Below are 19032 nucleotides of genomic sequence, written 5' to 3'. Positions count from 1 at the left end.
TGGCCAGATCCATGGTGCTATGGCTCAACAGGCTAGAAGCCTCCATCAAGGATCGGGCCCCCAGGGAGGAGTTAGCCAGTTGTCTTCCCTTCCTAAAAATGGCGACCGCTTTCCTGGCTGACGCATCAGCGGAGACAGTGAGATACGGTGCAAAAAACGGAGTCCTCAGCAACTCAGCGAGAAGGGCATTATGGCTGAAGACGTGGGCCACAGATATAACCTCTAAAAACAAGCTCTGCGCCATCCCCTTCCAAGGGGAATACATGTTTGGGCCTGTCCTGGACAAAATCCTAGAGAAAGTCGGCGACAAGAGTAAGACCCTGCCCGACAGACAACCTTTCAGGAAGCCACCCTTTCCGAGGAGGACACGCCAGCCACCTCCCGAAGTTAAAGGGAAGACTGGAAGATGGTTGTACCCCAAGGGAGGTCGGGGTAAGGAAGCTCAACCCTCTCCTGAACAAACAGGGGGTAGATTAGCGGGCTATCTAAGCCAGTGGCAGGGGATAACATCTAACCCCTGGGTACTCCAAATAATCGAAGCAGGGTACCGAATCGAGTTCCACTCTACCTCCTAGGAGATTCCTCATAACCTCCCCTGGGTCCTGACAGGAACAAGGGAACCTCATAAAAGGTGTACAGGAACTCAAGGACTTAGGGGTCATTACACAAGTCCCTGATCATGAAAGGGGTGAGGGATTCTATTCCTCCCTATTTCTAATCAAAAAACCAAACTGTTCCATTAGGACTATCTTTAACCTTAAAGCCCTAAATAAATTTATTTTATACAAAAAATTCAAGATGGAAACAGTAAGATCTATTGTCTCACTAATAGACCAGGATAGTGTAATGTGCACTATAGATCTCAGATGCATATTACCACGTCCCAATAGCTGCAGCCCATCACAAGTACCTGAGATTCGCTCTGCGGAAGGGTGACAGGATCCAACATTATCAATTCACGGCCCTTCCATTCGGAATTTCCACCGCCCCTCGGGTGTTCACAAAGATCATAATAGAGATGGTAGCCTATTTCAGACAGAAGCAACTCCGTATATTTCCATATCTGGATGACTTCTTGTTAGTGTCAAGGACAGAGAAGACTATACGTATAGACCTATCCATGGTCTTGTCTACCCTAAACAGTTTAGGGTGGATAGTCAATAAACAAAAGTCCGACCTGAATCCAGATACACAGAAAGTATACCTAGGTGTATTACTAGACTCCCACATCCAGGAATCCCGGCTTCCATCATCTAGGAAGGAAGACCTCATCCAAAGAGTAAACTCCCTCTGTCAGGCTACGACTGTTTCTATTAGAGAAACAATGAAGGTGCTGGGCATTCTGACAGCCTGCATTCAGATAGTCCCATGGGCACAAGCCCATACCCGGCAACTACAAGGATTTATCCCTGCCAACTGGGACAAACGGCAGACATTCCTGGATAAGAAGGTGAGCCTGTCCGTCCGAGTCAGAGTCCCTACGCTGGTGGACTATTCGGGGTCCACTCCTACTACCAGCTGTGGAAGATCACCTGCTCCACGGCCCGCTAACATACCCGGGGGTCGAGAAATTGAAGCTAGCAGCATGGATGCTGAAAGCATGATACTGCGTGGGAAGGGACTCTCCCATAATGTATTTAACACCCTGACAAAAAGCCGTAAACCTATCACTACAGTCATTTATGATAGGATATGGAGGAAGTTCACAGACTTCTGCAAAATAGAGCCAGGGAAAATCCCAGGGATTGACATACCCGCAATCCTGGAATTTTTACAGGCAGGCCTGGAGAAAGGCCTTAGCCCTAGAACCCTTAAAGGGGTTGTCCCGCGGCAGCAAGTGGGTCTATACACTGCTGTATGGCCATAATAATGCACTTTGTAATGTACATTGTGCATTAATTATGAGCCATACAGAAGTTATAAAAAGTTTTATACTTACCTGCTCCGTTGCTAGCGTCCTCGTCTCCATGGTGCCGACTAATTTTTGGCCTCCGATGGCCAAATTAGCCGCGCTTGCGCAGTCCGGGTCTTCTGCAGTCTTCTATGGGGCCGCTCGTGTAGAATGCCGGCTCCGTGTAGCTCCGCCCCGTCACGTGCCGATTCCAGCCAATCAGGAGGCTGGAATCGGCAATGGACCGCACAGAAGAGCTGCGGTCCACGGAGACAGAGGATCCCGGCGGCCATCTTCAGCAGGTAAGTATGAAGACGCCGGACCGCCGGGATTCAGGTAAGCGCTGTGCGGGTTGTTTTTTTAACCCCTGCATCGGGGTTGTCTCGCGCCGAACGGGGGGGGGGGGGGGGGGGGGGTTAAAAAAAAAAAAAAAAACGTTTCGGCGCGGGACAACCCCTTTAAGGTTCATACAGCAGCACTAGGGTCCTACCTAGATTTCCCTTTGGCAGAACACCGCTGGGTGCGTAGATTTCTCAAAGGGGCAGAAAGACTTCGACCCTTTATTAGAGAAACCTTTCCTACCTGGGACCTAAATATAGTCCTAAATAGTTTTTGCCAACCCCCCCTTTGAACCTCTCTCCCAACTTTCCCTGAGATTAGTCACGTTAAAAGTTGCCCTTCTAGTCTCTATAACTTCAGCTCGGAGAATAGGGGAAATACAAGCGCTATACTGTATTGAACCATACATGGTAATACAAGATGACAGAATTACCTTCAAACTGGACCCAGCCTTCCTACCGAAAGTAGTGTCAAGATTCCATAGGGAGCAGACGATTACTCTGCCCTCCTTCTGTCAAAATCCCCGCAATGAAAAAGAATGAGAATTTCATAGCCTAGATGTTAGGAGAGCCGTTCTAGCGTATTTAGAGGCTACCCGCTCTTTCCGTAAAAATAACCTCTTTATCCAATTTCAGGGGCCGGCAAAAGGAAAGACGGCATCTAAGAGCACCATCGCGAGGTGGATCAAGACTGCCATCCAAGAGGCATATAAAGCCAGGGGTCTCGATCCTCCGGGAAAAATTAGAGCCCACTCCACACGCTCTCTCCTCCTCTTGGGCAGAAAAAGGCCACGCGTCTGCCGAGCAGATTTGCAAAGCAGCCACCTGGTCTAGCAACATACGTTTATCAGACACTACAGGGTTAACGTCCAGTCGGATAAAGACCTGGGCTATCGACGAAAAGTCCTTCAGGCAGTAGTCCTGCCCTAAAGCCTCGTATAATTTGGTATACTCCATACGTAATGGGGCCGTCGGGATGACGCTCTGGAAAGATACGGATTACTTACTGGTAGTCCCATTTCCAGGAGTCATCACGACGGCCCATAGTTCCCTCCCTTCTAGTTTAATTTATGTTTTTCAAATGTAAATATGACCGAATAAAGGTAAAATTTGGTTTAGTTAACATTGTCCACTGTAATACTTTGTAAGTCACTAAAGCATGGGTGGAAAGGGGAGGTGCTTTTAAACTCTTCCTGTCCCTACCTGGGTCAGAGGGCAACCTCCATATGTAATGGGGCCGTCGTGGTGACTCCTGGAAATGGGACTACCGGTAAGTAATCCGTATCTTTTTTTTCCCCTTTAAATTAAAACTATATTGAATTTTTATATATTGCATTGAAGATGCATTTGCTTGATCGCTAGAATAGTACACTGCATTACTTATGTAGTGCATTCTACTAAGCCTATAACTGCAGCCTATTAGACTCAGCAATAGGCTCAGTTATATGGCAGACATGGAAGCCTTTGGGCTTCTGGCTACCAAGGGAACCAATTGGTCTGTTGTGATCGCCTTGCATGGTGCTGATGGGTGACAGGAGCCCCTTCCCCCTGTCATCTGCTTGCATGTTTCAATTGCTATTGTGTAGCATGTAAAGGGTTAAACTGCCATGATATGAGGGTACTCCGCTACTAGCTGTAAGAGCAGGAGCCGGGCTGTCAGTACTCGGCTAAGCCACCCCTTTAAAAACATGTATGTGCAGGTTGAGGTCTAATATTCAGGACAGTAAAAAGGCGTATGGTGGTCTCTGAGGGGTTAAAGGGACTGTAAGAGTTACTCATTTTATGATTGTGGGCTCTCCTTGCCCAAAACGATAAAATTAAATACACTCACTATGGCACCATTTAGCTGATCCGGTGCCATGGTATCTGACTGGTGACCTTACCCAGCCAGGAGACCCCTTTTAACACTATATAGGGGTCTTATCTGTCAGCTCTGGCCCATGTTAGACTCTCAGAAATGTTGTCTTGATGGGATTATTACAGCAGAAAAAATTAAAGGAGTTTCCCATCTTTAAATTATTGATGACTTCTCTTCAGGACAGCAGACTGGGGAGGGTCTGACACCCCCACCATTAGGTGTTCTCCGGAGCTGCAGCGGCTCGGAGTGATATTTGGCCACAGGTTGGAGACCCCTGACCTAGAGCGAATCATCAGCTGTGAAGTATAACCTCGAACGTGGCTTGTATGCTCTATTATAGAAGCATGAATATCTCCAAAGTAATCCGTGCCGTATAATGAAAGGTTATGCGCCCAGCGGATATGTAACTGACTAAGCCTTGCTTACATAAGGGTAGGCAAAGGTAAAATAGCCAACCTACCTGCACGTGGCAGACATACCGTCCAAAGAAATGGCAATGAAGCTTTGGCTCTGGGAGTCGGCGCCGTCACATAGGAATCCGTGTCTTGTGGTCTGTGTATTACATGAGTAGTGCCGGTGTTTCACCTCTGTGGTTACTACGGTCTTGAATGGGGATGTCTATTTCTGAGGAGAAGTTTCCAAATCCTGCTTTACACGAAACTTCGCCACAGCAGAGAAGTGATGCAAAAAATGCTCTACTATTCTTTGGGGGTCTCGCACGAGAGCAGCCATGTGACTGCTGCAGCCAATAGGAGGCTCTGACATGGGACATCAGTGAAGTCACATAATGGCAGCAGGGGCTACTACATTAGAAGCCCTACTGACCGATTTATGGGACATCATGGGCTGGATGCTCTGGTGCCATAGTTTTAGGCATGGAAGCCCCAAAACTATATAAAAACTAAATTGAGTCGGATCACCCCTTTAAGTAACTACTTTAACAAATAAGGATTTTTCAGGATAGAGCAGCTCCTTTAAATGAAATCTTTGATGTGACCTTTAATCATTGCTGCTATTAACGATGGCATAGTCCTTCTTTCCTTTAGACCGGAATGGTAAATCGGCTTGCTCAATCAGTGGCTGGTTCACACTGGTCTGACGTGTTCTGAGCCTTTCCATCTCTTGGTTCTGTCTGAATTGCCAAAAACTGGATTTGGATGGAACATTTGGCTTTTGTTACTCAAGTGGAGACCAAAGGTGCAAACGTTGGTCTCTGACTAAGCAAGTTTTTGTTCCTTTCTGGTATTTTTGCCGGACAGAATGATGTGGACTGATTGGCAAACATGCCTAAAAGGAGCAAAAAGTTCTCAAATGAACCTCAGGACATGAGCAGCATAAACCCGGGACAGGCTTGTACACTGCGCCCGTGTGTTTTGTTATGAAATTCTGTGGTGTTTCAGAATAAGCATACTTTGAAGTCCTTGAAGGGGCGCTCCGAGTGGCGGTGGTGGGCTGCACCCTCTCAATCGGCAGCATCTAGAGTAATTGGTCTTTCCATGCTGGTGTAGAGTGAGAGCGCTGTGGTCAAGGAGATGCCAGCGCGGCCCGCCCGGTGACTCAGTGCCCTTCTGTGTTCCAGAATAAAACCTACACTACGCATGCCCGTCCCGGTCCGCGAAGCATGAATCTGGTGACGGGTTCCCTTAAACTTCTGTTCAGTTAGAATATACTGTATATTACTGTTTGGTAAACTTTATGGTGAGGGGGAAGGGAGTATGCAGAGCTGTAACTGGAAGCTCTTGGGCCCCGATGCAAAATTTATGACTTGGCCCTCCACCTACCATATACATTTTATAATACTGATGCTGGGGTTTTCTAGCATATAGTAACATTGGTGGCAGTGGAGATGTGACATAGATATTTAAAGGGGTGGTGGGGGTGGGATCTCTGTGCTGCTCTGATTCTCCGGTGGTTTGTTTAGATATTGCATCAGTCAGGTGGTTATTTACCCACGTGACCACTGCAGGCAGTAAGAGGCCTGATATGATGTCATTAGCGATGATCCAAAAACATGCCGGAGCTTCTACATTACAAGCCCAGGTGACATATTTACAAGACGTGCCTTGGCATCGAAGTACTCTGGGGCCATGGTAAGTATATTAATGAAGTATAGTTTGGGGCAGAGTTGGCACAATTACAAAGTAAAAATAAGCAGGAGATTACTTTTGGGCACCGGGGTCTGGGTGTGACTGCTGCCTCTGAAGCCCCAGAATCTTCCTCCTTGGGAGTAAAAAAACAATATACTTTTACTTGAACACGTGTTCATAGTCATTAAAGTGGTTTTCAGGGATAACGCTGTCAGCGCCACAATACACAGGGGCTGGAGCAGAAGCTGCTGCTCCAACCCATGTAGTGGCCGCTGCATGGAACTGCAATTACAGATGCCAGTCACTACAAGGTCGGAGCAGCAGTTTCTGCTTAGGATCACGGTGTATCGATACTCAGTGGGTGCCCAATCAGCCGGGGTCCCGAGTGGCAGAACCCAACCGATCATCTCTTGATGACCTATCCTAAGTATAGATCAGTTGTATTTCCCTGGAAAACCTCTTTATATGAACACAATACGTATAAAGGCTTATGTGGACATGTTGGCGAACATTCAGACCCGCCTGCAGTCCCTGCTACAGGTAAGAACACGTTGTGCCCCTTACACTGGCACACTAGTTTGGGTTTTCCCTTCACCTGACATCTCACGTTGTGTTACAACCTTGGGGATTTTGGAATCTGAAGCAACCTTGTTATTTCCTTCTACATGAGGAAGTGAAACTTTATACTAGTATTGCTATTCAACAAGTGAAGAGCAGCAGCAGCCACCTCTCCAGCAGCGACGCACCTTCCAGTGTGGGGTATGTAATCTTATCGCATTGTAATCTTAAATTCCGACTACTTGTTACTCCTTAATTGGCGTAAGGTATCACATTCACCTGGGGAGTCGTCGTTTGCTTCTCTGCTCTTCATGAGTCACAGAAGTTGTAAGAACGAAGTAGAATCACCAGTTTCACTTTCTTTGTTAAATATCTACTTTATACAAGGCAGAAGATGCGGTTTCTTTTTTGTTTTGTTTTTATTTCTTTGTATTATCGTTCAGTGTAAATTCGTGCCCCGACTGAACCACAAGCGAGAATTACCTTGCTTCTTGTTCATTCAGTTTGTCCATACTGATCGGATCGGCCCATGTAAGCAAGAAGTCCTTCACTTATGAATGACTGCCTGCTTACTGTGAATGGAGATGGGTGGGCCGGCCTGCTCCCCTTTCATTCGCTCAGTGATGATCATTCCTGTGCTTTTACACAGGAATGATTATTGCTGGGACGACCTGTTGGGCATCTACTCCTGGCAGGTCGGCCCGTGTAGAAGGGTCTTAAGGAAGACCATAACAAATATACAGTGAACCGTCAAGGTGCAAATCGTAGGTTCAGGGATGACTTTTGTAAGTTGAAAATATTGTATAGTAACTTAATAACTGGCGCTAAAACTTCCAAGAAGCCATCCTAAAATGAACCTGCTCTATCTCACTATTAACTGAATTATAATCAAAGGTGAGAGAAAAAAAAAATGTACAAAGACATAACTCGCAGAAAAAGAAGCCAAATATGCAACACCTGATACTGCAGTGTAGGCACTATCTCTCACCTCCTGTGATTTTAATTTGGTTATTAGTGAGATGGCATAGGTTCTGGTAGACGCGTGGCGGCCTTGCCGTGGCATGTCAGCCTACTTGTTTTGGCCAAAATGCAAAAGAACATCTGAATTTATGACGTAGCTTTTTTTTTTTTTCCATGCAGTCTGCTATAGATGCTGAGGAAGCGCAGGATGTCATGCCAGTGTGGTGCACTGTGGTGATACAGGGCAATCTACTGCTTTGCCAGTACGGGGTTGTAATCCTGTATGGTGTGGCACACTTATCTATGGCTGGCATCCTTGGTATCAGTTCATATGTGCAGACTGTTTGCAGTCACCCCCTCCCCCTAACTGGATTGGGTGGCTGGGCTGCACACTAGTTTGTACTGAACATTTAGCTCTCTCCAATTGTAATCCGGCGTCCTGAGGTATATGGTTATTGAACCTGTCCTGCTGTCTAAAAGATGGTGCGTTTTTGGCTCATTTTTCTGCATTTTTATTTATTTATTTTTTTTCCCCTCAACTCTGATTTATAACTTGGTCTCTAAGTCTATTTTTTTACCCCTATAAATTACAACTAATTTTAGCTTCAATAACCAGTAAATTATTTCCCCTTTTGTGCTTCATTAGTCATAACTTTTTTTTGTCAATGTAGCTCTTCAGTATTTTGTGTTTCCCCACTTCAAACTGTGTGGGTTCCAAATCTCTAAAAGGCCACCAAAAGCATTTGTTATCTGATGGATCCAAAGCCACCGCTGCTTGAACTATAAGCCTGGGTTCCCTCACAGCAGAATCCCGGCGGAGATCTCAGTTTGGCTGCAGCGAAAAAACGCAAGATTTCTGCCGGGAGAAGCACTGCTTTAAAACCCGCAGCACTTAGCCGCAGGTTTTGAAGCGGCCCAGCCGCTCGCTCTTCCGCTGCAGCCGGCACTCCCATAGAGGAGAGCGAGGCCGCAGCGGAGGAAAAAAAAGAATGGGCATGCTGCGGCCGGCTAATCCGCATCGCAGTGCCGGCTTTGCCGCAGCGGATTTGCCGGCCCGTGTGGACGAGATTTCTGAGAAATCTCGTCCACGTGACTGGCTAATCCCGGGATTAGCGGCCTCAGGCGGATTTGCCGCGCCGAATTTCCGTGGCAAATCACCTCGTATGAACCCAGCCTAACAAGTTCTGTTCAGCCAAGACTGGAATGTCCTCTTCCTAACAGAGCTCGGGTTAATTATTTGGGGATTAAAAGGTATTTTAGGACCTAGACAATGCTTGCCTATATTTCCCATATAATTTCAGCCGGAACTACACCTACAAGACCAATGTGGGCTGCGGCACTAAGGCCAGCGCTTCCTATGCTGACCACAAGAACAGCGGCCCCAGCTGATCGGTGGGGATCCGAGCAGCGGGTCTGTGCTGATCTACGGATGACCCATCTGTCATCCATGGGAAAAGAACAGTCCTGGAATACCCCTTATGATTAGATAAGTGTGTGTGATGGACAGGCTGTGATGGAAGGGGTTAAACATTGAAAGTGAAAATGAAGACCTATATAGGCTTTCTTAAAAAACCAACAAGCATTTTTTTTCTGCCTATTCTGCGCTGTTCCTGGAAGCGCCCAGCAGGCTTTCTTCAGGACCGTGCTGAAGACTAAGGCAAGCTGTCCTGTACGGAAGGCTTTATCTTATGAGAAAAGGCAAATGTGTGCGGTTCTCTGCGACAGGCGTAAAACTGTCAGATGTAACAATTAGATAATGCTTATCTCCGTAAAAGTCCTTAACTTGTTCAGCCGCTGCATTCGTTTACACGGGACGACTATCGCTCAAATGCCTGCGGGGGTGCAGGAATCTGACCAAATCTGAACGATAATCATCCCGTGTAAAAGGGCCATGAGACAGTAATGACCCTCGAACTGGTTGTCTGCTGTTACAACCCTCCTGTGCTAAGGAACAATGAGCTGTACTTTGGTACATGTTAGTTGGAGCACCCGCATTGTATTCAGCTGCAATTTGCTTGACTGCTCGTTGCCTGTTTTAACAGAATGGTTCTTGACATCCTCCTCTGACTCCTTTCTGCAACACAGAATCCTCTTTTTTGCTGGGCTTTTTTTTTTTTTTTTTGCTGATCACACCATTCTCTGCCCACTCTTGACATCGTTACACGAGAACCCACGAGGTTGGCCGTTTTTGAAATATTGACAATGGCTAGTCTAGCGTTGAAATCCATTGAAATAATTTTATTTATTTTTTTTTTTAATTTAAAATGAAACTGATTAATCAGTTGATTTTATGCTGCACTATGGAGGGGGGGGGGGTCACATGTCTAATTTTCATACAAGCAAGTTTCAGTCAAAAGCGGACAGCTTTCTCTAATAAAGTGCCTATTTAGTGTATGTGGGGTGCAGAAGTTTGTTATACCTGAGAACGTTTGCCTTGCAGGACCTACATGGGAGTATTCCAGTAAATTGCATATACAGGTGGGGGGCGCCTGTTACAGACTTGGCTTTAGGACTTGGGATACAGACAGATGTAACTTCAAGTGAAGTTTCATTAATTCTCTACACAATGCTAATCAAGGCTTCCCTTATTTTATGAATTGGCGCTTGTGATGCCCCCGTAGTCCTTGAAGGTCACATGCTTCTAAATCTCGGTGTTGCCCATGTGCCCTTCTCATTCCTAGAATGGTCTGGTTTCTAGATTACTCGTGTCGACCAATGTTTTATACATGGTCCTGCCTGTCTTATAATGTATCATACTTTGTGACTTAGTGTTTTCTTCTGTTCTAGGTTTTTATTTTTTCACCCTTGAGGAGTGAAGTATGCTGCCCAAGGACCGGAAAGGGGTAAGTGTCCGTGTAAGATGAGTGCCTATCACGGCTTTACTGGAAAAATACTTCATGTTTAATGGACTGACACACGTAATCTAAGCTTATATATAGGAATTGTATCAGCGCTGGGGTCCTGGGTTCAAATCCCGCAAAGTACCACATCTGCATGGAGTTGTTCTATCTTCCCTGTGTTTACGTGCATCTCTGTTTTCCCCACCACACGCCAAAAACGTACTAGTAGGTGAACTTAGTCTGTGGGGCATCAAGTAATGTACAGCGCTGTGAAATAAGCGCGGTGTCTATGTATAAATTGTATACATTTTATATAAGTGTTCTCCAATGGGTTGAGCAAATCATTTTTTGTTTAACCCCTTAATGACACGGCCTATTTTGGCGTTGAGGACCAAACGATTTTTGGTATTTTTTTTATCTCCATTTTTCAAAAGCCATAACTTTTTTATTTTTCCATCGACGCGGCCGTATAAGGGCTTCTTTTTTGCGTGACGAACTGTAGTTTTTGGTACCATTTTTGGTTACATAGACTACATTGTAAAACTTATCTTTTTATGATCATAGGGAGAGAACGCATCAATTCTGCCATAGATGTTTTTTTTTTTTTTTTTGGAGCGTTAAAATTATGCAACATAAATGACACGCTACATCTTTTTCTGCGGGGTCGGTACGGCTACAACGATACGAAAATTCCTTTTTTTTTATTTTTTTTTTAGGTTTTTCCAGTTTTCCTTTTTTTTTTTTTTTTTTGGAAGTTATTTTTTTCTAAACCCACTGCATTCAAAGTCATATAACTTTTTTTTTTTATTTTTCCATGGACGGAGCTCTCTGTGGGCTTATTTTTTGCAAGATGAGTTGTAGTTTTTATTGATACCTTTTTTGGGGTACGCATTTTTTTTTTTATTAACTTTTATTGCGTTTTTTGGGAGGCAAAATGCTAAAAAAATTTTTAGCATTTTTTTAAAACTTTTTGCCGTGCAGGATAATAAGTGCGTTCAATTTATTGTACGCTTCGTTACGGACGCGTCAATACCAAATATGCGGGATTTTTAATTTTTTAAAAACTTTTTTTTTTTAATGTTAATATCAGAAAAAGCATAAAGGGTTTTAACTTTTTTTTTTTACATTTTTATTTTTTGTACTTTATTTTTCTTTTTTCACACAACCGGTGTCCCTCTGAGGGACTTACACTGCAGGACTGCAGATTGCTACGATAAGGCATGGCAGGACTTCGCTCCTGCCATACGTTATCGCCTATTATAGCGATCTTAGGCAATGGCAATACAGGACGCTGGTATCTGACGTCCTGTTGCTGTAGCAACCAGCCGGGCTCTTGCGATGTTATCGCGAGAGCCGTGTGGAGTCAGAGGGAGTGCGCTGCCTCTGAACCCTTTCCCTGCCGTGATCTACTTAGATCGTGGCAGGAAAGGGGTTAACAGCGGGGTGAGCGCATCTCCGATGCCCCCCCCTGTTGCGGCGGGACGCCGGCTACTAGTGACAGCCGGCTCCCGCCGCGGGATAGCGCGAGATCTGCTATGATCTCGTGCTATCCCCATGACGTAAGGGTACATCATTTTGCGGGAAGTACCCCGCTCCCATGACGTACCCTTACGTCATGGGGAGGGAAGGGGTTAAAGGGGGGGGGCGGGGGGAGGGGGGGAGCTTAGTCATATACATACTTTTCCAGCATGGGATGTGGGACTATACTCTGGAGGTACATTACGTGCAGTTCTCGTTCTCTGCCTACACTCTGATCCGCCAGTTTAAGGTCCTGTTTTCAGCTGATTGGTCAGTGCTGATCACATGAGCATCTGTGGTCAATCAGAGAGCAAGTACAGAGCATTGGTAGTCTAACACTACTAGTGCACTGTGGGTAGTGTTTCGGTATTCAAGATGTCTGGTTTTTGGCATTCAAGATGGCCAACCATCTTCAATCGACAATTGAAATGCTGACAACTGCTTGAAAACTAAGCCTTACCCCCAAAAAAAAGACCCTAGCGGCAATACATGTTAAAAAAAAGCAATACATTACCTTCTGCTGGTCTCCTTCGTTCCATCACACTTGCTCGCAGTCCTCAGCACATTGCTTCCTGCTTACAGGAATCATAAACCCTGCTTCCAGGAAGTGATGGCTCTAATTGGCTGAGCCGCGCCGCTCAATCGATCAATGCAGCGCTGGATAAACCAATCCGATTGCTGTGATTGGTTCATCAAGTACTGCATTGATTGGCTGCGCCACAGCGCGTGAGAACCAATTAGAGCCATCTCTTCCTGGAGGCAAGGTTTATGAACCCCGTGACCAGGAAGCGATGTGCTGAGGACTGCAAGCAAGTGTGAACAAAGACGACCAGCTGGAGGACCCAGACCACCTGTTGGGGTAATGTTTTTTACTTTTTATATGTATTGCAGCTAGGGGTTATTTTGGGAGTATGGCTTATCTTTCAAGCCTCCTAAATAGAAGGAAAAATTAGGGTAGGTCTTATTTTCTGAAAAACACAATGGCACAGCTGGGGTATCACTGTCGCCTGTGTGAAAGGGGCCTAAAGGTAAAACACTTGTGGGCCCCTTTATTCCTTAATCCTGACTTCGCCCCGCAACAGACCCCCTATCTTTAGACGGGTGGAATTCCCATGCATTGGTGTTATAAGGCTTTATCTCTTAAGGGATTTTCCCACAACTTTAAAATTGCTTCACAATCGCTCTGTCCTTCCTGGCTGCTGCAGCCAATCTCTGATTACAGAAGGTCCCTGCAGTAGTCACAGGTCCTGGGCAGCAGCCAATTTAAGCTGTGGGGAAACCCCATTAAAGGGAATTGATGCCTCTTGTACTTCAATGCCCCTTATAGAACTCTTGCTGAATTTCTGGGGGGAAGAAAACTTGAGTTTAAACTTTCTTGACATAGTTTTTCATTTAGGAGCATGCAATATAATGACTGAAGCTGCCGCTAACCCCATTGTCTGCCTTGTGGGCACAGCTTGTGGTGCCTCTGCTATCACTGAATGACCATTTGTGGCCCAATGGGAATTCGGTTTCAGGACTGAGCTGAATTAGACAGGCGGAGAGGGATGTGCTGTTAGCAGGAGACTCGCTGAGCATTCTACATGGTAGGGTGCTAGCTGGGCTACATGTTTTATACCCTCATGGCCCTAATTTGTCCCTTAACCCTTTCCAATTCACTGTCTGACCTCTGAAGACATTATGATTTGTCTGTACAGCTCCGATGTTGGAAGACGTCCGTCGGGGTTCTCTTACTGTATATTTCCAGCCTCTCTGCTGTCGGAGCCTATCCGTGTCACCTCATGCAGTACTGACTTTAGCCAGCAGATAGCGACGTTGTATAACGGTAGAAAAAGAGTAAGCCCCCTAGGAAAACCAGGATACAAATTGGATTGGAAAGGGTTAAAGGGAACCTGTCACATCCTCACTAAGTTATGTGGTGTTAGGGAATGTGACAAATCTGGGTGCTGTAAATTATTTTTTTTAATACTCGCCCGCTCCCGTGACGGTGTTGCCACCTGGTGAGGTCGGTGCACATCACAAATCTTTTTTTTTTTTTCTCCAGGTTCCCGTGTTTTCGCTGTCCGGTAGACTTGTATAGTCACTGGACTCTGAAAAAGTTAGATATTTCTGCAGTGTACAAGACCTTATCTTGCAAGAAGGCTACCTTCTGTTAGGTGGCGCTATAGAGGCCTTGTACCATCTCCCAGTTGTAGACTAAGTTTCCTTCTGCACGCAGAAAACTGAATGACGGATCGGCTCGTGTAAACAGGCAGTCGCTCATTTATGAATGACTGCCTGCTTACTGTGGATAGCTACGGGAGGCTGGCACAATCTCCAACCCATTTGGCTTCCATTCACTAGCGATGATCATTGCTCGTACAACCTGTCAGATCTGCGCCCTTAAAAAGGCCCTTAGTCTCCTCACACCTACTAACTAGACTGTTTCCACAAGGAAAAACTAGACCCCTTACAACCCTTAAAAAAAGTGTTTTTGCTTTGTATGTTTTTTGTTGCTAAAAAAACTACTGACCGCCTGCTGCACTTTGTGCTTGTGAGGACTGCCTCCCTATCCTGTAATTATGGCGGGCTTCAGGCGACACGCTGGTCTTATGCTGTCCAGGAAACGGATAAACTAAACAGTCCGGCACCTCCTCGAGGAAGATGAGATCTGAATTTGCATTATTTGAACACCATTTAAACCCAGTAAAACATGCGTTCTGTTCCTACAGATGCTTGCTCGTTTCCCTGCCATTCTAATGCCCATTTACACGGCACGACTGTCGGCTACACAATCTGCACGAGCGGGTGACGTCCCTGCTAGTCCGCACTTGTGCAGATCACCGCGGGCTTCTCGCTCAGGTCTTCACATTCTATATGAAGCATTTAGACGCAGCGAGAAATCAGTGATCCACCGATGATCTTTATGTCGGCTGAAACTGAGCGACAGGCGAGAAGAGCACAACGGCTCGCGTTCAGACGTAACGATTATCGTGCACTTTATTAGTCTGAGCGGCAGTCGTTAAGGTAAAGGAGCCTTAAGCGATTGCTGTTGTCACGCAATGACTATTTTTATGCCTACTTAAAATGAACGAACGAGAAGCAAATGTATTCTCGTTAATCATTCAGCCAACGATTGAATGATCGTTCAGATTCACACAAGCCAACGATTTTTTTTGAACAATCGTTCCTTGTGAAAGTGCCCTTATTCATGGCCTACTTGGCTTCTTCTGTAAATCAGCACAAGTTTTATTTTTATCAGTACAACGTTTGGGGATAAGACCCAGCCGTGGCACACTTCATGCAGAAAACCATTAAATGGGCCCTCCGAATCCAGACGAGACTAAATGACTGCACCACTGCTCTGACTGACTAATGCATCAGTAGTCTAAAGCTACCTTGATGTGGCTCAGCGATCGTTCAGATAGTCACTTAGAAAGGCCGTTGACGTGTACGAAGAACAGTCATTTGTTTGCTTTTACAGAGCGATGATTGCTCATTGGTGGTTTGCCGAGATGTCTGTCATAGAAGGGATTTCCATGCAAACCCATTCGCAAGTCATTCAGATATAAACACCCGTGACTTTACACCACACACCTTTTGATCAACCTACAACTATCATTTCGGTATTTTGTCACCGTCGGTGGCCATGTTTACACTAAGCAACTATCGTTGGAAGTTGCTCTTTTGCGCAATTATTTGGCCGTTGGTAGCCTTAAGGCATCTTTACACTGGACGACTATCACACGGGCAAGCATGATATTGGGCCAAGAAGCCAGCCTGATATCTTGCTTGTCAATATACGTTCTACCCGCAGATGCCAGGCATTTTTCATGCAAAAATGCTTCATCGCTTCTCTGAAACTCTGATTCTCTAGCGCTTGTTTCATGCGCATTGGAGGACTGACAAGTGTTTCTCACTGAGTTCAATAGGAAATATCCTTTCGCACGGTGTGCCCTGTGTTTGACCCATGGGCAATGTGTTTCAAGGGAACATGAAAAAATGACATGCAGTGTTTTTTTTTTGTTTTTTTTTCCCTATATTGTCCCACCTCAAAGGTTTCTCTTATAAACATAGGAAATGTGCTTTTTTTAAAAAAAAAAAAGTACACTAATTATGAATAGGCCACCACAAAATGTTGCATTTCCATAGATGTTGGGGTAAATCACATTGTAGAAAATGTGAAGGGGTAATATTGTACAATTTATGGTTGGAACCTCCTGTCAGAAGGAAAGAACAAACCTTAGTACTATTTCATGGACAATTTTATTAGAACCCTGTGAATTAAAAAAAAAAGCACATGTGAAAACTAATGAAAAATAATCCTCGTTCTACCCTGAGGCCTGCCGTGGGCTTACTAGGCTGCGGTTAAAAGTACAATCTACTGCAGCAGTATTGCAGTGTATTGCACAAGCGATCAAACAATCATGTTTTCAGTGTCCTGGTGGAGCTAAAAACATTTGTTGAAATTTGATACATAAAAAAAAAAGTTCCAAAAACACTCTTTCTGTTTACATATAAAATAAATTGGTATTGCCCCATCCTTTAGGCCTCCTTCACACGGGTGACAAAGTCGTGCGATTTTGTAGCATTGCTGCGATGCTACAAATCGCATGTATGAGAAGCCCATGGTTTCCTATGGGTTCCTTCACACATGAGATGTTTTGTAGCATGCGACAAAAAGACACACAAACCTCGCAGGTCCGGCGATATGCCCGCGACACGAGATTTTGTAGCCCATGTTTCTCTATGGAGCCTTCCTCTCTGTTGCATCGCACGAAAACGCGGTTTGCATGCGATGCAACTTTAACAGTAGCAAATGCTACTAAGTCTTGTGACTTTGTAGCGCTACAAAATCGCGGTATTGCTGCGAGAAAATCGCTGCAATATCATACGGTGCTGCGATGCGATATCGCTGCAATTTTCTCGCAGTGATGCGGTGTCGCCCGTGTGAAGGAGGCCTTAAAGTTCAAACCACTAAAATATTGCATTATTTATCGCAGATGGTGAAAGGAAAAAAAATACATACATTTAAGAATATAATTTTAAAGCTGCATTTTTGGTCACCCAACGCACCCTGGCCAAAAAAAATGTAGTAATTGATCAAAAAGTCACATGTGCCCCATAATGGTACCAATAAAACAGAGTCCTCACATGGCTCCATCCACATGCATATGTTGACAAAGTAATTAAAGTGTTAATGGCTGCAAAACCTAAAAACCTATAAAAAGCGATCACCAGAACTGTATAGTAACAAAGTCCACAAGTCACTGTTAGGCTGGGTTCACACAGGGCAGATTTGCCACGGAGTTTTGCTGCGGCAAATTTACCTGCGGCTGCTAATCGCGGGATTAACGAGCCATGTTGCTGAGATTCGTCAAAAATCTCCTCCCCACGGGGTGGACAATCCGTCGCAGCAAAGCAGCCGCTGCGATGCGGATTCCCGGGACGCAGCATGTCAAATTTTTTATTTTTTTTTTCCCCTCGTTGCGGCTTCGCTCCTCTCTACGTGAGAGCCGGCTGCAACGGAAAAGCATGTGGCAAAGCCGCTCCAAAACCCGCGGTTAAGTGCAACGAGTTTTAAAGCTGCGCTTATCCCACGGAAATCTTGCTGTTTTTTGCTGCCACAAAACCACGAGATTTCTGAGGTGAAACAGTCCTGTGGGAACTGAGCATTACTGCTATGTGAATGCCGTAAAAAAAAAACTATGGCGCAGTTGTGTTTCCTACTTCATTCACCCCACTCAAAAAAATAAAGTTTTTCAGTACATTTATATGGGAATTAAAAAAAAAACTAAAAACTTGTTCTGCGAAAAACAAGTGCTCCTATAGCTCTCCCGACAGATGGTTAAGGGGGCATGTTGTCCAGTAACGAGACAAGTCCCTGTTAGGTCCCACTTGGTCGGACTGTCATACTGTTTTATATGTATTTATAGTCTTTGCGCATGATCTCAGAAGCCGTGTATATTGGTATATGATCATCCCTATATGCCAGATACAATCCTCCCCTCTGCACAGAAGGCCTTCTGTCTTGGATGGTTCCTCCCTGAAAACTTTTTTTTCCATAGGGTCAGCCCTGATGCAATCTTGGAAAGCCTCTTGTGAGGACTTCACAGGCTTCAGGCACAATCCCGTCATGTTTGCTCAGTCTGGTGACTTCAGCATTCAGGCTTTCTTTTTCTCTTCTGCTTTTGTATTGCTATAAGTTGCTTCCTCCAGTCCCCCCGGCATTGTAGAGCGGCTTCCCGGACCGCCGACTTTGTGCGCTGCTCTCACCCTACATTATGCTCTTACAGGAGACCATCAGTGTTTGGGTGCGGGATCCGAAAATACAGAAGGATGATTGGCATCAATACCTCAACTATGAAATCTGCATCCATGTAAGTCTGTCTGCACTTTATACCCCTTTTGATGACTTGGTTTCTGTAGTGACATTTGTGGGAGTGCTGCGGGGAAGTCTGTTAACACCTTCTTGTGAAGAACAAAATAGAAATCGACTAATACTAAATAAAGTACATTACATTTTTTTTGCTTTTAGGATTTGATTGTGAAGAGTGACTGGGGTGCGTTCACATGTCGCTGACTTACAGCAGGGTTTTTTTTTTTGTTTTTAGCAAATTTTGGTGCTAATCTGTTAGATTTCAGCCTTTTAATTCAATTCAAAGGGTTAAATCTGCTGTAAATCTGCTAGAAAATCCGCAGTAAACGAATACCTGTGAGCGCCCCCTTTCTCTCTAAGATATTATACATGTATGTAGTGTGAATCCAAAGACCCACTTGTATCATCTGATCGGTTTCTACAGACAAACAGCATGTGTTTCACGGTGAAAACCTCCCGGGTCCGAAGAAGGTTCAGGGAATTTGTGTGGCTGCGCCAAAAACTTCAGAGTAACGCACTGCTAACGTAAGTCACTCTTGTGCATTATATACTGTATATGTTGGTTTTTTTTTTGGTTTTTTTTTAAACTTTTTTGTGTTCTTTCGAGCCTTTTTTTTTAATTAA

At 45.0% G+C, this 19032-nt stretch overlaps 1 protein-coding gene across 2 annotated transcripts in view; it reads left to right on the top strand.

Moving 5' to 3' along the window:
* The window catches only part of SNX10 (sorting nexin 10), a 51906-nt gene that overhangs the window by 10322 nt on the left and 22552 nt on the right, over positions 1-19032 (top strand). The window contains exons 1-4 of one of the 2 annotated variants that reach the window (XM_066584523.1): positions 6815-6933; positions 10480-10535; positions 18326-18409; positions 18833-18933. In XM_066584523.1, coding sequence (XP_066440620.1) covers positions 10512-10535; positions 18326-18409; positions 18833-18933 — 209 coding nt within the window. In that variant the 5' untranslated portion in view covers positions 6815-6933; positions 10480-10511. Of the gene's footprint in view, positions 1-6814; positions 6934-10479; positions 10536-18325; positions 18410-18832; positions 18934-19032 lie in introns of those variants that run through there. The other variant, XM_066584522.1, reaches the window with a different exon arrangement.

This window comes from Eleutherodactylus coqui, chromosome 12 (genome assembly GCF_035609145.1).
Source record: "Eleutherodactylus coqui strain aEleCoq1 chromosome 12, aEleCoq1.hap1, whole genome shotgun sequence".
NCBI classification, from domain to species: Eukaryota; Metazoa; Chordata; class Amphibia; order Anura; family Eleutherodactylidae; genus Eleutherodactylus; species Eleutherodactylus coqui.
This window is presented reverse-complemented; position numbering and strand designations above follow the sequence as displayed.